The 16,756-nt window shown below is 40.5% G+C and overlaps 1 protein-coding gene across 1 annotated transcript in view; it reads left to right on the forward strand.

Moving 5' to 3' along the window:
• The window catches only part of FARSB (phenylalanyl-tRNA synthetase subunit beta), a 73,907-nt gene that overhangs the window by 23,954 nt on the left and 33,197 nt on the right, over positions 1-16,756 (forward strand). Inside the window, exons 10-15 of the mRNA XM_049768158.1 lie at positions 22-73; positions 1,754-1,815; positions 2,055-2,262; positions 2,814-2,894; positions 7,503-7,595; positions 11,284-11,401. Coding sequence (XP_049624115.1) covers positions 22-73; positions 1,754-1,815; positions 2,055-2,262; positions 2,814-2,894; positions 7,503-7,595; positions 11,284-11,401 — 614 coding nt within the window. The remainder of the gene's footprint in view (positions 1-21; positions 74-1,753; positions 1,816-2,054; positions 2,263-2,813; positions 2,895-7,502; positions 7,596-11,283; positions 11,402-16,756) is intronic.

The following is a 16,756-nucleotide window of genomic DNA, read 5'->3' on the forward strand; positions in this document are numbered from 1 at the left end:
TGACTCTATATATTTTTGCAGGGTTGAAGCAGCTGAGGTCGTTTCCCCTAATGGAAAATCAAATACCTTTCCTGTAAGTGGGAAATAACTTGGAACTGCAGTGATTGTGACCAGTCTGTTCATCTACTTTTGTGCTGGCTCTGTGCTTTGTGTGCACCACAGGAATTAATTCTCACATTACCTCCAAGGAGGCAGGAGCTAGTTTTATGTCCTCCAAGTGTAGCTATGTAAGCATGTATGTATGTTAGCTTTTGAGATGCTTGTTACTTTTGAGTGCTTGTTACTATTAAAAGGTAAAGCTGGAGTTAAGTCTTGAGAGTCAAACTTCGGTCCTTAGCACACAGCATCAAGCTGCAGCATTTTATGGTCGTAATAACTGATTTATTCTCATTAATGAGTTAACTGGCTTATTTGTAGTTTTAATTTTTTGTTCTTGTGGCGTTTTATTCTGGAGGGACCCATACCTGGGTGTGCAGGGGCTACACTTCGGGTCAGTTATGGCAATTCACAGAGGACCTTTCTGGGAATTGACCCCAAACCTCTGATAGGTAGAGTATATGCTGGAGCACTTTGAGTGATCTTCTGGTTCTTAGTCTCTCAGAAAATATTACACCAGCCTGTCCCCCTCAAATCTAGTCAATTCACACTTGAAATAACTTGTCAATCAGTTTAGTAATATAAACATATTGTAAGTATATAGTAATATAAATATATTGTCAAGACAGGTAGGTTATGGGGGCTGGAGAGAGTAGTGCAGGGATGCCATGTAGTGGTGCCATTGTAGCCACTACTAGGACCAACATAAATCTTGGTAGGAAATCGGAGCATTCTTTTTTTTTTTTGTTTTTGTTTTTTTGGGCCACACCCGGTAACGCTCAGGGGTTACTCCTGGCTATGCGCTCAGAAGTTACTCCTGGCTTGGGGGACCATATGGGTCACCGGGGGATCGAACCGCGGTCCGTCCAAGGCTAGCGCAGGCAAGGCAGGCACCTTACCTCTACCGCCACCGCCCGGCCCCAAATCGGAGCATTCTTTTGTTAGGTTTTTTGTTTTTGGGCTACATCTGGCAGGCTCAGGGGGGCTGTATAGGATGCTGGGGATTGAACCCAGGCTGACAAATAGCTAAGTACCCTACTTGCTGTGTTGTCGCTCCTGCAATTGCTGTACATTCTTAATTGAGTCATTTTAGCTCAGGATAACTTCATAAATATATATATGGCCATTGTCACACATAACAGTGTCTTATTTTTATAGTCTTAAATTGTGTAGATCCAGTGAGGCCACTGTACTATCTTTGTAGCCCAACCTTTTTCTTTTTCACTGCTTCTCACATATGAAGTATGTCAGCCTATTCTGAAATAGCCTGGTGACACATGCATCATTCCTTCCTGGTCATAAGCACTTGTCATGAAATGGTAATCTTCAATGGGATCTAATAGAACAATTTTATTCCTCTGTAATCATGTTTTTTTATTTTTTTCTTTTTAAAATTTGTATGGGGTTACCCCCAGCATGGGGACCATGTGTGTTAGGGACCAGTCAGGATTCCAACATGCAAAGCCTGTACCCCAAACCCCTGAGCTAATTCCAGGGCTCTCTCTGACAGTGCCTTGAAATACTTTATTTCCAACATCTGTCTCTAACGATCACACCTCAGAATGGTGAAGAATCTAACAGAAGTGAGTGTGTAGGAGTCTAATGTTTTAGTCCGGAGGGAATGATTTTAGCTACTCACACACTTTTTTTCTTTAAGGAACTGGCTTACCGAAAGGAAGTGGTGAGAGCTGATCTAATTAACAAAAAAGTTGGAATCAGGTATGTTCTGGAAACTTTCTTTATTTGCTATTGGCGAGAATTCAAGAATGAAGGGCAAGCTCTTTAATTTTTCCCTGATGGATTGCTTGAAGTCTCTTTAGACTGTGACAACAGAATGTCAGCAAAATGTCTAAAGGATTAAAAAAAATGCTATTATTTCAGGTGGAAGTATATTTTAAAATGAAATAGACTGTTTAAACAACCCAGTGAAGTTTGTGGATCGTATATTCCTGTTTCAGAGAAACTCCAGAAAATATTGCCAAGCTTCTGACCAGGATGTATTTAAAATCAGAAGTCATAGGCGATGGGAATCAGATCGAGATCGAAATCCCTCCTACTAGAGCTGACATCATGCACGCCTGTGATATAGTAGAAGATGCAGCTATTGCTTATGGATATAACAACATTCAGATGACTCTCCCGAAAACATACACCATAGCTAATCAAGTAAGATTGCACCCTTAAATAAACACTCCTTATTGTTAGAAACTGATTATGGAATGCCAGGAAGGCTTGGAGAAAAACAGAGCATAGGAATTAAGCAGTATTTGGACATGCTCTGCTGTGAGAGGCATTCACTATGGGGAGGATATAAAACAGATGTCCAGTTGATTGGAGGCAAGTTGAAAACCTGTGATGACTAGTTTCTTTGAAGAAAGACAGGTTTCGAGTTTGCAGCCCTCGTCAACTTGTTCTCTGCGAAATTCATTTTCTCAGCCTAGGCCTGAAGGCAGAAGCAGTGTGGGAGACCCGTGTGTGGGTGCGTGCATGTGGTACATGCTTGCATATGTGTATACGTTTGTATGTGTGCATGTATCCATAGTCATAGCCATGCCTGAGCATGGAGATGGTGGAAAGGGTGGTACCAGCATATTATCAGGGTTGGAAGAATGGCCTTTTTATAAAAATGCAGATTGGTGTTCTGCATAAATCTCCTTTTTTTCTTTAAAAAAAAATAGCCATTTTACTGAGATGTTTTATGTCTTTTCGTCCCTCAGTTTCCTCTTAATAAGCTCACAGAACTCCTACGACATGACATGGCTGCGGCTGGCTTCACTGAAGCACTGACCTTTGCTCTGGTATGTTTCTCTGCTTCTTCCCTGCTGACAGTTTGTTCTGAGTCTCTGAATTACCTGTTCTCTGATCCATCAGGAATTCATAAATTCTAGTATTTCCAGCTTTCTAGAAAATTAGTTTTGTTACTTGCTGTCATACCAAGTAAAGAAATGCTGGAGATAGATTCTGTCAGTTGCCGAGAAAGAACTGAAGTGACCAGTGGCAGCAGCAGATAGTTCAGTGTGAGTGTCAGGGATCTAGGGGTTTCCTTACTGGTTAGGGCTAAGTGGAGCATTTCAGTCTGCCTTTGGGTGTTGCCTTGCCCACTAGATGCCGCCCTGGATCGGGCCTCATGGACTGTTCCCCATTAGACTGACTTCTTTATCTTTCAACGTGTTCCCGAACATTTGCTTTGAGTTGGAAAGCTGACATAAAAGGCTTAATTCAGGAAATGAATTTTATTACAAAATCAGAAGGAAATTCCCCTCCCCCAGCAAATTGACCATTTGAAAAATTGAAATGTGTATACAATTTGTAGTTTCCTTTTCTTTCCTTTTAAAATTTTGTTTTAAATAGGTACCACTCCTGACTATGTTTGGCCCGGTAGGGTAGGACTTGTGACTTGGTGTCAACCAGGGCCAAAACCCTTAAATGATGGTCCTTGTGCTAGGATATTTAGTGTGAGCGGGAGCGAACTTAAAACTTTGTTCAGCATGTATTCTCCCACTTGTGCTGCCCTCCCCCCCCCCCCCATTTTCTCTGATTATTTCTGTGTGCCCACAGCATTGATTTTCAGGACTTAAATGCCAGCTATATGACGTAAGGCCAGAGCAAATCAAAACAAAGATGGAGAAAGCTTTTTCACTTCATCCCAGCTACACTTCAGTCTGGAGTTCTCAGTCTTAATAGGTACTGATGGGATGAAAGTAGGTCACACAGAGCTGGACACAGCCTCTCTCCTGGCATCTCATTTGTTTTTGTAATTCACAGGGTGGGAACACTGAAGGGCCTTACTGACTCTAGGCTGACATCTTAGTGTTTTGATTCAGCCCCTTTCAGCATATATGGGACAGCTACTGAGAGCCAGACTGTACTGGTGAGGAATCGTAGTACTGAGAGATGATGCGTATTAGTTGTCACTAGAACCCTGGTCTTTGGGCATAATTTTTGCATTTGGGGGCCAAACCCGGTGACACTCAGAGCTTACTCATGATTCTGTGCTTGGGGTTCTTGGGGAGGGATGATGACATGTGGTACAGGGCTGGTTGCAAGCAAGGCAAGTGCCTTAACCTTTGTACTATGTCTTTGGCTTCTTATTTATATTTTTTAAATGTTTTTGGTTTTAGTGCCATACCCAGCGGCACTCAGGATGTACTCCAGCTATGCACTCAGGCATTACTTCTGGTGGGCTAGGGGGAATCATATGGATTGAACCTGGGTTGGCTGTGTGCACAAGGCAAATGCTGTACCCACTGTACTATTGCTTTGGTCCCAACCCCCTTATTTTTAATTCTTAGTAGTTTTTGATAGAATTGAACTTAGGGATTTTTATTACTTAGCATGCACCTGGTCTTTGTGCTAAATCACTAGCCAGCCTTAAACTTCCTGAGCAGTGCTCTGCTCTGGCCTCCCTAGTGCTGGTTCCTAGTGTCAGGTTGTTTATTCAGCTCTACATAAACATGAATGCCATTAACACCAGGGAGCTGCTTGTACAGTGAAATATAAAATGTGCTGAGAAACACAAAATTAATTCCTCCCTTCCACCCTCCTTCCTTCCCTCTTCTCTCACACCTGGATGTGCTTTGGTCTTACTTCTGGTTCTGTGCTCAGGGGTGGGACTTAGGGCATCCTATTGGTTGCTGGGATGCAAGGCAAGCACCTTACCTCCTCTGCTATCTCTGGCCCCACTTCAAATTATTTTTGAATAGTTCATTAATTAAGCGTCCCGACATTGATTGTAAAATACGTTTTGATGGTAGTAGCCCTGTAGCTGCCCTGTTCAGTGCCAAACCCTGTTTTCCTTCTCCGCACAGCTCACAGGTGTTCCATGCTTCCCACTGCCTCACCCCTGTCTTTATCCCTCCCATCCCCACCTCTACAATTCTTCCCTGCCCTGCTCTTTGGTTTGGAGCCTGTGGTGCCATGTCCCTGGAGTGCACATACTCTGCTTCCTGGTGCACATCTGCTTTGCAGGCGAGTTTATCCTAGGCACTTGGAGGCACTTCTGGCTTAAGTCCTGCTTGTCATCCCCAACTAATCCAGAACTTGCTCCTGCCCACCAGGAATTCCAGCCCTAGTCTCTCTGTACTCCAAGCTTACCTTGGGCTGGTTCTACTCAAATCATCACCATCATTTGTCCAGAGTCACCTCAGTGAGGAGTAAGGGGCTGGAAAGGCTCAGATTTATTGTCAGAGTTTTCCTGTAGGCATTGCAACCTTCAAGAATCCATGTAGAATCAGAAGCCCTTTCTAAGCAATCCTGAACACTCCGAATAATCTATCCGGTTCTACATAGGAGACACAGTTCTCTTTCTAAAACCCAGTTTTCCTGATAACTTGGGTTTTTGCTCTTTTTTTTTTTTGCTAGTTAGATAATTTCTTTTAAATTATTCATTTAGTTTATTTTAAAATTTAAGAACAAAAAAAATTTTTTTAAGTGAAGAACAAAATTTTATTTTTGCAGAGCTGGGAATCAAACCCAGGGCTTCACACATGCAAGGCATGAACTCTCCCATTAGGCCACAGCCTAAATCAGCACTTTTTTTTTTTTTTTTTTTTTTGGTTTTTGGGCCACACCGATTTGACGCTCAGGGGTTACTCCAGGCTATGCGCTCAGAAATTGCTCCTGGCTTGGGGGGACCATATGGGATACCGGGGATCTAACCAAGGTCCGTCCTACACTAGCGCTTGCAAGGCTGACACCTTACCTCTAGCGGCACCTCTCTGGCCTCTAAATCAGCACTTTTTTTTTTTTTTTTTTTTTGGTTTTTGGGCCACACCTGGCTTTGCTCAGGGGTTACTCCTGGCTGTCTGCTCAGAAATAGCTCCTGGCAGGCACGGGGGACCATATGGGACACTGGGATTCGAACCAACCACCTTTGGTCCTGGATCGGCTGCTTGCAAGGTAAACGCCGCTGTGCTATCTCTCCGGGCCCTAAATTAGCACTTTTAAGATTGAATACTTAGAGCCATCTCACTCTAGGAATGATGTTTGTGAAAAAATGTTGGCTGCATTTACGAATGATAGTTTTTCTAAGGCTTTCAAATGAACCTTACCGTGTAAGAATTTTTTTCTTCCTGAATTGGCTGTCACTTTGACTTCCCTAATTTAAGTAGTCATCTCCTTCCCTTATCAGCCAACATTGTGTCCTGTTAAAAATACAAGGTCACTCTGACACACACTGCCTTGCCATTGGCATTCCTTCCATTTTGTTCTGTTCAGAGTAGATTGCATCATGTAAATGGCCTTTCCTAATTAACTGCTCAGATAGTTAAATTTGGTTGCAAAAATTCTGTGCTCTGGGGAAAGGATGTAACTGCTCCCTTCCTTTTCCATGCCTGTACATTCTTCACTTCTGCTGCCCATCTGTCCCAAGGAACTTGTTTCTGCTCTTCCTGGTTGTGGTCACAAGCCCGCCAAAAAGTATTTGATAAGAATTGTTAGAACTGGCATTGGTATGAAATGAATCTAAACTTTTTTCTAAGTGAAATAGAGGCCAACTTATTTGTCTCTAAAAACCATTTGCATAATCCTGAAAAATAGTTGGAATAATCTGATGGTACAACACATTTCATTGCAGACTTAATAAAGTTAGCATTAATATCTGTGACCAAAATACTATTCTTAATGTGGTTATTATGTTTTTATTTTACTTTATTTAGATTTTTGGGCCACACCTGGCTGTTTTCAGGGTTTACTCCTGCTCTGTACTCAGGAATTATTGTTGGTTATATTCAGGAGACCATATTGTATGCGGGGGATTGAACCCCAAGCCTACAATGTATAAATTACCTCACAGTTGTACTATTGCTCTGGCTCCATCAGCATGATTATTCTTAAAATGACTTGTTGATCATCATTGTTCATGTTTTTTGAATATTTGGGTTAATAAGCATTTTATTTGCATTGTATCATGAACCCAAGTCCATGCCCAGCCACCATCTCCACATGAAAAATGCCTTTTGGGGGCTGGAGCGGTGGCGCAGAGCGGTAAGGTGTCTGTCTTGCTGGCTCTAGCCTAGGAAGGACCGCTGTTGGATTCTCCGGTGTCTCATATGTCCCCCAAGCCAGGAGCAATTTCTGAGCGCATAGCTAGGAGTAACCTCTAAGCATCACCGGCTGTAGACAAAACAAACAAACAAACAAAAATATGCCTTTCAGTTCTTGTGCTATGGTTAGAACTCGTAATAGGACTATTGATATAAAATTTTGTCTTCTGAAGGTCTGAAACAAAGTAGAATCTTCTTATTCTGAGCTTATTTTAACTTGCTGCTTTATATTTTATATAATATACCTGCATGGTTGTAAGTCTTAATGTTGGCTTACAGCATTATGGACTATTAAAAATTAAATTATAAGCAGTTTTTAATCACTGCTTTTCCATGTTGATCTGTTTTATATTTGTTTCTTAGTGTTCCAAGGAAGATATTGCTGACAAACTTGGTTTGGATATTTCTGCAACAAAGGCAGTACAAATAAGTAATCCTAAAACAGCTGAATTTCAGGTAAGAATTTTAGGTAGATTCAGAATTTGAGTAAAACCCAAGAGGCAATAATGGGTTAGGAAGTTTCCAGTTTTTATTGCTCAGATGGCCTAGTAGTGCTTTTAAAAATCTCTTGGACAAGTTTGTAGTTGGTTCTTATATACCTTATTGACAGAACTCCTTAGCACTGTTTCCAATCTTTTGATTAACATTGAACTCGAAGGTTCTTTGTATATGCTGTTTAGATCAGTCTAGTCTGAGTTTGCCGTTGTGTTCGTGTGTGTGTGTGTGTGTGTGTGTGTGTGTGTGTGTGTGTGTGTGTGTGTGTTCACACTGGTGGTGCTCATGATTTGGTGCTCAGAGGCTACTCCTAGCAGAATCAGGGACTCATGCTGGCCAGGGATGGACCCTGGAGCGGTTCCATGTGAAGCAGTTATCCATTCCAACCTTTGGAGCTACTCCCTAGCCTCTGCATTTCCTGTTTCAGAACTGACTTGTCAATGCTCTATACAGATTTCACCTTTTTCTCACTATTTGTAACTTGCTTCCAGAACCTCCATTCAGCTATTTGTTTACAATTTGAAATTAGTTGACCAAGCAAGCTCTTGACTATATATACTCTGTGTTAATCTCATTGTAATTCTCTAGTTTATTGTCTTATCTCATATAATATAGGACCGTTTAGTGAAAATGATACTTTTCCCACCTTTATTACCAATGTTGAATGACATATATTAGAATATTAACTATAGGGGCCAGAGTGGTGGCACAGCAGTAGGGCATTGCCTTGCATGTGGCTGACCTAGGACCGTAGTTCCATCCCCCAGCATCCCATATGGTCCCCCAAGCCAGGAGCGATTTCTGAGCTCGTCGCCAGGAGTAACGCCTGTGCTTCACTGGGTATGGCACAAAAACAAAACCCAAAGAATATTAACTATAACAAGAGCATAATCTGTTTATTAGTAACTTTAAATCATCTTGTTTATAGCAATAAGATATTTTATCTTGTATATACAGCTTTATTAATTTTTAAATTGGCATTTTGAGTAAATCAAGGTCTTCTAGGAGACTAAATTTAGTGGATAAATAAGAGGGATTCTTTTTGTTTGATTTTGGGCTATATCTTGTGTTGCTGGGGTGTTATTTCTTGCTCTGCACTCAGGAATTGCTCCTGGTGGTACTGGGCGAACCATGTGGGATGCTAGGAATGAATCTGGTTTGCTTCGTGCAAAACAAGTGCCCGCCTGCTGCTCTATCTGAATAGAATGAATAGAAATAAAGTTTTTAAGTTCTTTTTTTTTTTTTTTTTTTTTGGTCACACCCGGCAGTGCTCAGGGGTTACTCCTGGCAGGCACGGGGGACCATATGGGACACCGGGATTCGAACCAACCACCTTTGGTCCTGGATCGGCTACTTGCAAGGCAAACGCCGCTGTGCTATCTCTCCGGGCCCTTTGTTTTTTTTTTTTAGTTTTTGAGTCACACCTGGTGACGCTCAGGGGTTACTCCTGGCTATGCTCCTGGCTTGGGGGATCATATGGGATGCCAGGGATCCAACTCAGGTCCGTCCTGGGTCAGTTGTGTGCAAAGCAAACACCCTACCACTGTGCTATTGCTCCAATCCCAAGTTTTTAAGTTCTTATCAAATATGTGCACTCTCAGATTTGTGATAATTCCTGGATTTTGGTTTTCAGTACAGCAAAAATAGGGGTCTAGATGAGTTAACAGTCCCAAAGTTTCTAAAATTATTTGAATCTAGCTTAAAATTTTTTAAAATTTTATTTATAAAACATCCTACTGGGACAAATTAGAGCTTAAGAGCCAGTTGGGGGGCCGGGCGGTGGCGCTGGAGGTAAGGTGCCTGCCTTGCCTGCGCTAGCCTAGGACGGACCGCGGTTCGATCCCCCGGCGTCCCATATGGTCCCCCAAGAAGCCAGGAGCAACTTCTGAGCGCATAGCCAGGAGTAACCCCTGAGCGTCACAGGGTGTGGCCCAAAAAAAACCAAAAAAAAAAAAAAAAAAAGAGCCAGTTGGTTCTTCAATGAGTTCTTTGTGGTTTATTTTCTGAGATTTGGTAACTTTTCTCGTGTTTTTATTTTCTCATTTTTGGTTTTGGGGCCACACCCTGGTACTGGGGATTGGAACCAGGCCTCCCACGGGCAAAAAAAAAAAAAAAAAAAAAAAAAAAACCTTGAGCTCTGTCCAGGCATCTCCTGCTTTTAAAAGAAACCCGTGGTTGTCTTTTTAATAGATATTGAAATTTATTTGCATAGAGTGGTGGCTCAATTCATTTTAATGGGTTTTTTAGTTTATTCCAATAATTTTCTCCCAGTTTCACATATTAGGCTTGTAGATTTCTTAAGACATGGTGATGTTATTTTCTTAAGGACTTACGTTCCGTCTTATTTTATAGAAGTGGATGAAAAACGAGTCAGAAATACATTAAATGTCACCATAAATAGCTTTGGCTTAGCACACTTACAGATCAATAGTTCTGCATAGAGTCTATTAGAGATGAAAGAGAGTCTGTCTTTCAGACAGACACATTCCATTTACTTTTGCTTTACCCAGACATATGCCTGATTGCTACCAAAGAAACTAATATGTTTGTATTTTTTTATGGTTAAATTAAGTGTAAAGTTGTTCATGGACTTGAATTCAGTTTGCTGTCTAAACAGTTTTGGGCTTTCTTAACTTTGGGCAATTTTGAACAATTATGTATTTTAGAGAATGTATAAGATAAATGTTACTGAGTAAAATGATAACTTCTGTGAGCAAAATCACAGTTTATCATACCCCCCAAACTAGCAGTGGTACTCTCAGATATCTAAGTCACAGTTCTGGCTTCCATAATTGTCTCAGTAGTTTAAATGTTTTGTTTGATTTGAGATTCTAGTGAGGTTCACGGATCGAAGTTGCTTGCTGTGCTGAGGTCTCATATTTTACAGAAATTGAGTTGCCAGGTCATTTTCCTTCTCTCCCTCTTTCCCTACCTCTCTGTATTTCCTTCTCCCTATCCCTTATACTCTTGAAAAAAATGGCATGACTTTTCTTGAAGACTTTTAGATTTAAGATTTTTGCAGAATCTATTCCAGTGCTCCCTATATTTTCAGAAAATGTATATTATGTATAATTTGATTAGTTATAATTTTTGACTTTTTAAAAATAAACAAGACTATTTTAGTCTTTGTAAAATAAATTGGAGGGGGGGATATGAAACCAGAAAAGTTATTTACAAATGTAGCTTGTTTATATTCCAGTCAATTACACCTTTTTAAAGAGTCACACATTTTGGCTCTATTTTTGTAAGTGCTTTGGGCACCATGTGGTTGGCGAAATAGCAGTTTTTAGAAGTTGTGGAGAAGGCTATACTTTGCCGACAGATTGAATGTGGAGATAAGCTTCACTTCTTCTATGCATCGTAGCAAGTCATTTCAGAGCTTTCTGTTACCTTGTGCAGTATCTTGGAGCAGTGACACCAGCACCATTTGTTGGTTTGGACAGAGCAGGCCTCTAGGAGAGGACCTTTGAGCAGAATCTTGGGAGTGTGAGTAAGACAGCCACATTTGAAGGCAGGACAAGAGAGTACAAAGCCAGAGGAAAACAGAGGAAAACTAACAAGTTTCGATGGCTGAAAATGAAGATTTGATTTCATGCACAGAAGTGTCTTGTCGCTCTTCAGTCAGTGCTGTTCCTTGCCGTCCCTGCAGGTGGCGCGCACTACCCTTCTGCCTGGCCTCCTGAAGACTATAGCTTCAAATCGGAAAATGCCCCTTCCTCTGAAACTGTTTGAAATATCTGACATCGTAATAAAAGATTCTAGCAAAGGTAAGGAGTCAGTCGCTTTTGATTTGTACACTTAAAGCCTACTTTTATTAGGAATTTTTCAACAATATAAAAGAAGAATAGTATAATTTTGTAAATACAGCTCCCAGTTTCAACTCTTATTAAAACACAGGCCCGAAAGATAGTATAGAGAGAAGTGCACTTGCTTTGCACACAGCCAACCTGTGTTCAATGCCTTGTACTCCATATGGTCCCCTGAGCTATGCCAGGAGTTAATCCCTGAGTGCGTGGCCCAGCCCCCTTATCCCCAAAGTGTAGATAAACACAGCTAGCCTTTTCTCATCTATTCTCTAAGCCCTTCACCATATAATGCCAATTCTAGACATTATATAATTTTGTCAGCAAATACATTAGAATGTGTTTGTAAAAGATTAGGACTACCATTTGCTATCGAGCACAATTCCATTATATTTCATGGTCAGAAATCTAGATAAATGACTTAAATGTTCTCAGTTGTTTAATTTTCATGATTGATTTATGTGTCTAACACTAAGCAAGGTCTATCTGGTTGCCCTATCTCTTGCCCTATCTCAAAACTTTTAATAAGAAGCCACTTCTCTACCACCAATGTCTCCAGTTTTCTTCCTGTCCTCACCTACCCTGCCCCTGCCTACCTCTGTGGTAGACATTTTCCTCTCCTTTTTTCTTTTAGGCACTGTGGTTTGCAATATTATTACTAGAGTTATTACCCATGTCACTTTACCCTTTTTTCAGCATCTAATTCTTGCCAGAGTCATCTTTTTTTATTTTTATTTTTATTTATTTATTTAATTTTTTTTTTTTTTTTTTTTTTTTGGGCCACACCAGTGATGCTCAGGGGTTACTCCTGGTTATGCACTCAGAAATCGCTTCTGGCTTGAGGGACCATATGGGACGCTGGGGAATCGAACCGTGGTCCTTCCCAGGTCAGCTGCGTGCAAGGCAAATTTGCCACCGCTCCGGCCCCAAGAGTGATTGTTTTCAACTATCATTGTCATGGTGGTCCATTTTCTGTCCTAACTGCACTCCCCTGCTCTTTGTCCATGATAGGAAGCATGTGGCAAGCTTCCTGCTAAGAATCCAGTTCTCCTGGCCCTCGTCACTATTGTCTTTGGATGTTATTACCATACTTTTTTTTTTTTAAAACACACACCTCACAAATGAGTGTGATCATTAAAAAGCAACTTTTTAACAAGGAGGCCTGACTTTGAAAATCACTGGCATATTTCTTTTTTCTTTCTTAATGTGAAGTAATTATGTACATATTTCTTGAAAATCCTGGGATATCTTATCATTGGAGTTTATCGGGACAGTTAACCATCACTGCTATATAGTGATTGCTACCCTTTTTTTCCTCTTTGGAGTATGGTCTGAGCTTGTCCCAGCAGGTTGCTTGGCTCAACCTCTGGAAAGCACTGACTATTTATATCAAAGCTAATTGCAATGAAAACCGGTCTTTTTCTAACTTCTCAGGTCTCCTGAAACATTCATGTCTTCCCGATCTTCTCCATGTCTTGAAACTTATACAAGAATAAACTATTTGTTTAGAGTAGCCGTTGGTGCTCATCTTTTGGTAAACAGTACCCTCAAATGACTGAATTGTTGGTCATCTTTCCTGGGCTTAATAGTTTACATTCTAGTGGTTTCCTTTACTGAGATTTACTTAGGATTCTACAGAAACTAGAAATTAGATTGTGTTGTGAATGAGATTCCAACAGAAGAAGCCTTGCCCTTAAGTTAGAGGATAATGTAATATTATTCTAATTTTCAAAAGTGCTCCGGAAGTAGAGGCTATAAATGGATTGTGATAGGAAATGTATTTCAACAATAGGAATATGTTTATGTATGTGATGGACTGTCCACAGCAAACTCTTGGATCTTGTCTAGGTCCCATCTGTTCCTCAGGGATCCACCTTGCATTATTGGAGTTTTCACTTCTCAGAGACATTCTTAAGGGACCGGGGATATTTCAGGATTGATCCTTGACATCCTCTATTGTCCTCTGAGCTTGTCAGGGATGATGCTTGAATGCAGAGCTAGGAGAACTCCCTGAACAGAGCTGGGAGTAGCCCCTCCCTTCGAAAAAGAAGTTCTGCAAAGTATTTTCCTTTTTGACCAAGGGAGATAGCTCAAAAACTAGACAACTTGCTTGCCATACTGGAGCCATGGGTTCAGTTCTGCTACTAAAACCCCTAAGTGAAGGATTCCCAAATGTGACCCATTCCAAAACAAACAAAACCAACAGTTTAACACCACATCTTTGGGGCTGAGGGGACAAAATATTGTTCCCATTCATCGGGAAATTAAAAAAGAAGTTATAACTTGTCTACGAGTGCATAAACATTGGACATAGAGCTAGGGCCAAATTTTGGTCTTAGTACATACATGTGGAAGTCTCTGAGTGTAAAATTTGTTGTAGGGATCAGAAAATATTTTCTTTGCAGCATTTGCAAACAGATTAGAAGATGTCACTAAGATTGTGGTACAGATAACAATTTTTTATAGTTGCACTGCCACATTTTTTCTGTGAATATTTACTTCCTTTCATCTGTATTCTTTTGAGTTTTTCTTCTAATCTGTGGTGACCCATGTATATTTATTAATGTAGGATTAAGTCAGTTACACTTAGGTTCCTTGAACATTTCAAAATGCTGTTCAAGAGGGTACAGAGCCCTGATGCGTGCGTCTTTTAAACTCAGACATGTGTTTGTGTGTGTGTGTGTGTGTGTGTGTGTGTGTGTATACGTGCGCTTGTTTGTGTGCGCATGCGGCATGCATGCATGCGTCTTTTAAACTGAGACATGTGTTTCTGCCGCTCTCCACTTCCTTGGGGAGAATACGTCTCATCTCTAGTAGAGATCTTTCTTTACCCTGGTTTTTCCAATTGTGATCATTTTTTTATGTGTGTGTGTTCCTCACTAACCCATTTCCATCTGATGTCACGTTCGTCTTTTGTCTTGCACCATGATAGCATCTTCTCTTGCTTTTCAAATTGACGGTCACATAAATGGAGTTTTGAGGAATAAAGGTAAATGTACTCAGTCTACCATCTTGAAAAAATGATTCCGTTTCATTGATTTAGAGTGTGTTTCCTGTTTAGGTGGGGCCTGGGTTTTATGTCATAACAAAAGGGGCTTTTCTGATGGATTATTTTAACTGTATGCATGGGAAGCCCCTGTGTGTCATCTGGTAGACAGAGAGTACTTTCAGAGGGAGGGAGCTCACTTCTGTGGAGCATCTGTAGCTACAGGGCCTGGGTTTTACTTAATTTTGTCTAATTTTTTTTTTTAATATCTGCATGCCTCAGTTTCCTCATCTGTGCAAAGGGACTAATGAGAGCATTTACTCGATCATACATATCAGCATGATAAGGTTTAAAATGAAGCTGTGTTTTGGGAAATTCCAGTCACACTTCAGGCACTGTTTTGGTGTTTGCTTTTTTTGTTGTTTGTTTTTGACTTCGGGACTACCCCCCCAGAGTGGTGCTCAGGGCACTTTGCTTGGGAGCCACTCTTAGGAGTACCAAGTACTGCATCTTGCCTCTGGTACGTTTTGTATTAAGACAGAGACAGGTCTGGAGGCTGGACCTTGAGTAACCTTGTTCAACGAGAATGACATGACATACTTTGCTGACAATTAAAGGTTAGTGATGCCTATGCTGCAGCAGTTGGGGCTCATTTTTTATCCTGATCTTTCACTTTATTGGATTTTCTTAGTTGGGCACTGTTTATTTTGTTTGTTTTGTTTTTAAAAGGATAAGAAAACCAAAATGTACTGAGATAATATTTTATTTAAGGTAACAGGGATTTTCTTGAGTAATTTACCCACTTATTGACACATTGAGCATTTATGTTTTCATTGTCTCTCAGATCAGTCACCATTTCTGTTAGCCTTCCGCTAGTTATTTCCCTAAACAGTAAAGCCAATGTGATGAAAAAACATCTAGTCCATCATAAGTGAAACTTGTGATAGTTTTCCAACTACTATGACATAGTTTCCAATTTCTATGCACGAGGGTGAAACCCAAACTGGGAACAATGTGGGGGTTGGTGAGGAGTGAATGGGAGCGAAGGCCACACACACCCTCTGCTTTGGCAGAGTGTTTTCCTGACTCTTTCCTTTTCTTTTTTCTCTCCTCCCTTCCTCCCTCTCTCCCTCCTACCTCCCATTGTGGCAAGTTTCTACCCTGGACTAGTCCTCCTGGCCCCCATTTCTATTGTCTTTGGGTTATATGTACATACTTTTTGTCTTAAATATATTCCACAAATTAGTGTGATCATTCTATGTCTTCCTGCTACCCTCTGGCTCATTTTACTCCATTGTGTCATATATAAACAAATTGTTGTGACTTTATTTTTCCAAACAGGTGCAAAGTATTCTGTTGTGTAGATGTACTACAGTTTCTTTGTCCACTTCTCTCTTTTCAGGCACTTGGGCAGTTCCCAGATTCTGGCTATTATGAATAGTGCTGTGACAAACATAGGAATTCACAGGGCTTTTCAGCATGGTGATTTTGGTCCAGGTTCTTTCTTTGAGGAAAAAAGAAAGTCATGAGAGAAATCGATCAGCCACAGCTGATCTGATGGGCCCAACTGCTACGAACTTGATTTAGAACATTGAAGGAAATGCCAAAACCATCATCCTCTCTTCAGTTTTGTGTCAGCAAACGTATACTCGGGACCAAAGCTATAGTACAGTGGGAAGATCTCTTGCCTTGCATGCACCTAACTTGGGTTTGATCTCTTGCATTCCATATGGTCCTTGAGCACTATCAGAGATAATTCCTGAGTGCAGAGCAGTAGTAAACTCTGACATCATTGGTTTGACCCAAAAACTTAAAAAAAAAATGGTTTTAGCAAACCATCTTTCACATTGGAAATGAGAAGGAAACCTGTGAAATACTTCAGCTTCACAAAAATCCCCATTAATTCTGTAGCCGCTTGATAATAGAAGATTATCTAGGGTCCACATGTGGAATGCGATTTTCTGAAGAGAGCTTATGTCATCAGTCTGGATTAATTTAATTTTACTACTTCATTTTTTTGGCATGTAGAATTTTCAATTAATAATTAAAAAAACATGGGTGTAAGGAACATTGACATTAACAGTATTTGAAGTAGCATCCTGCGCATCTGTGATGGCATCTTAGCTGTGTCAATAGCATCATTTTTAATATAGAAAGTTATTTTAGGACATTTGGTTCCACATAGTTAAGATCTGTTAACGTGAGTATAATGTGCTCTGTCATGCATTGCACATTGTATTTTTTTAATAGATAAAAATCCATTCCAGGTTTATTTTAACTAAATAAAAGTCATCCCACAAGGATATAACTTTTTCCTTCACGCATTTGCGAAG

The sequence above is a fragment of the Suncus etruscus genome, chromosome 2 (assembly GCF_024139225.1).
Source record: "Suncus etruscus isolate mSunEtr1 chromosome 2, mSunEtr1.pri.cur, whole genome shotgun sequence".
Classification (NCBI taxonomy): domain Eukaryota; kingdom Metazoa; phylum Chordata; class Mammalia; order Eulipotyphla; family Soricidae; genus Suncus; species Suncus etruscus.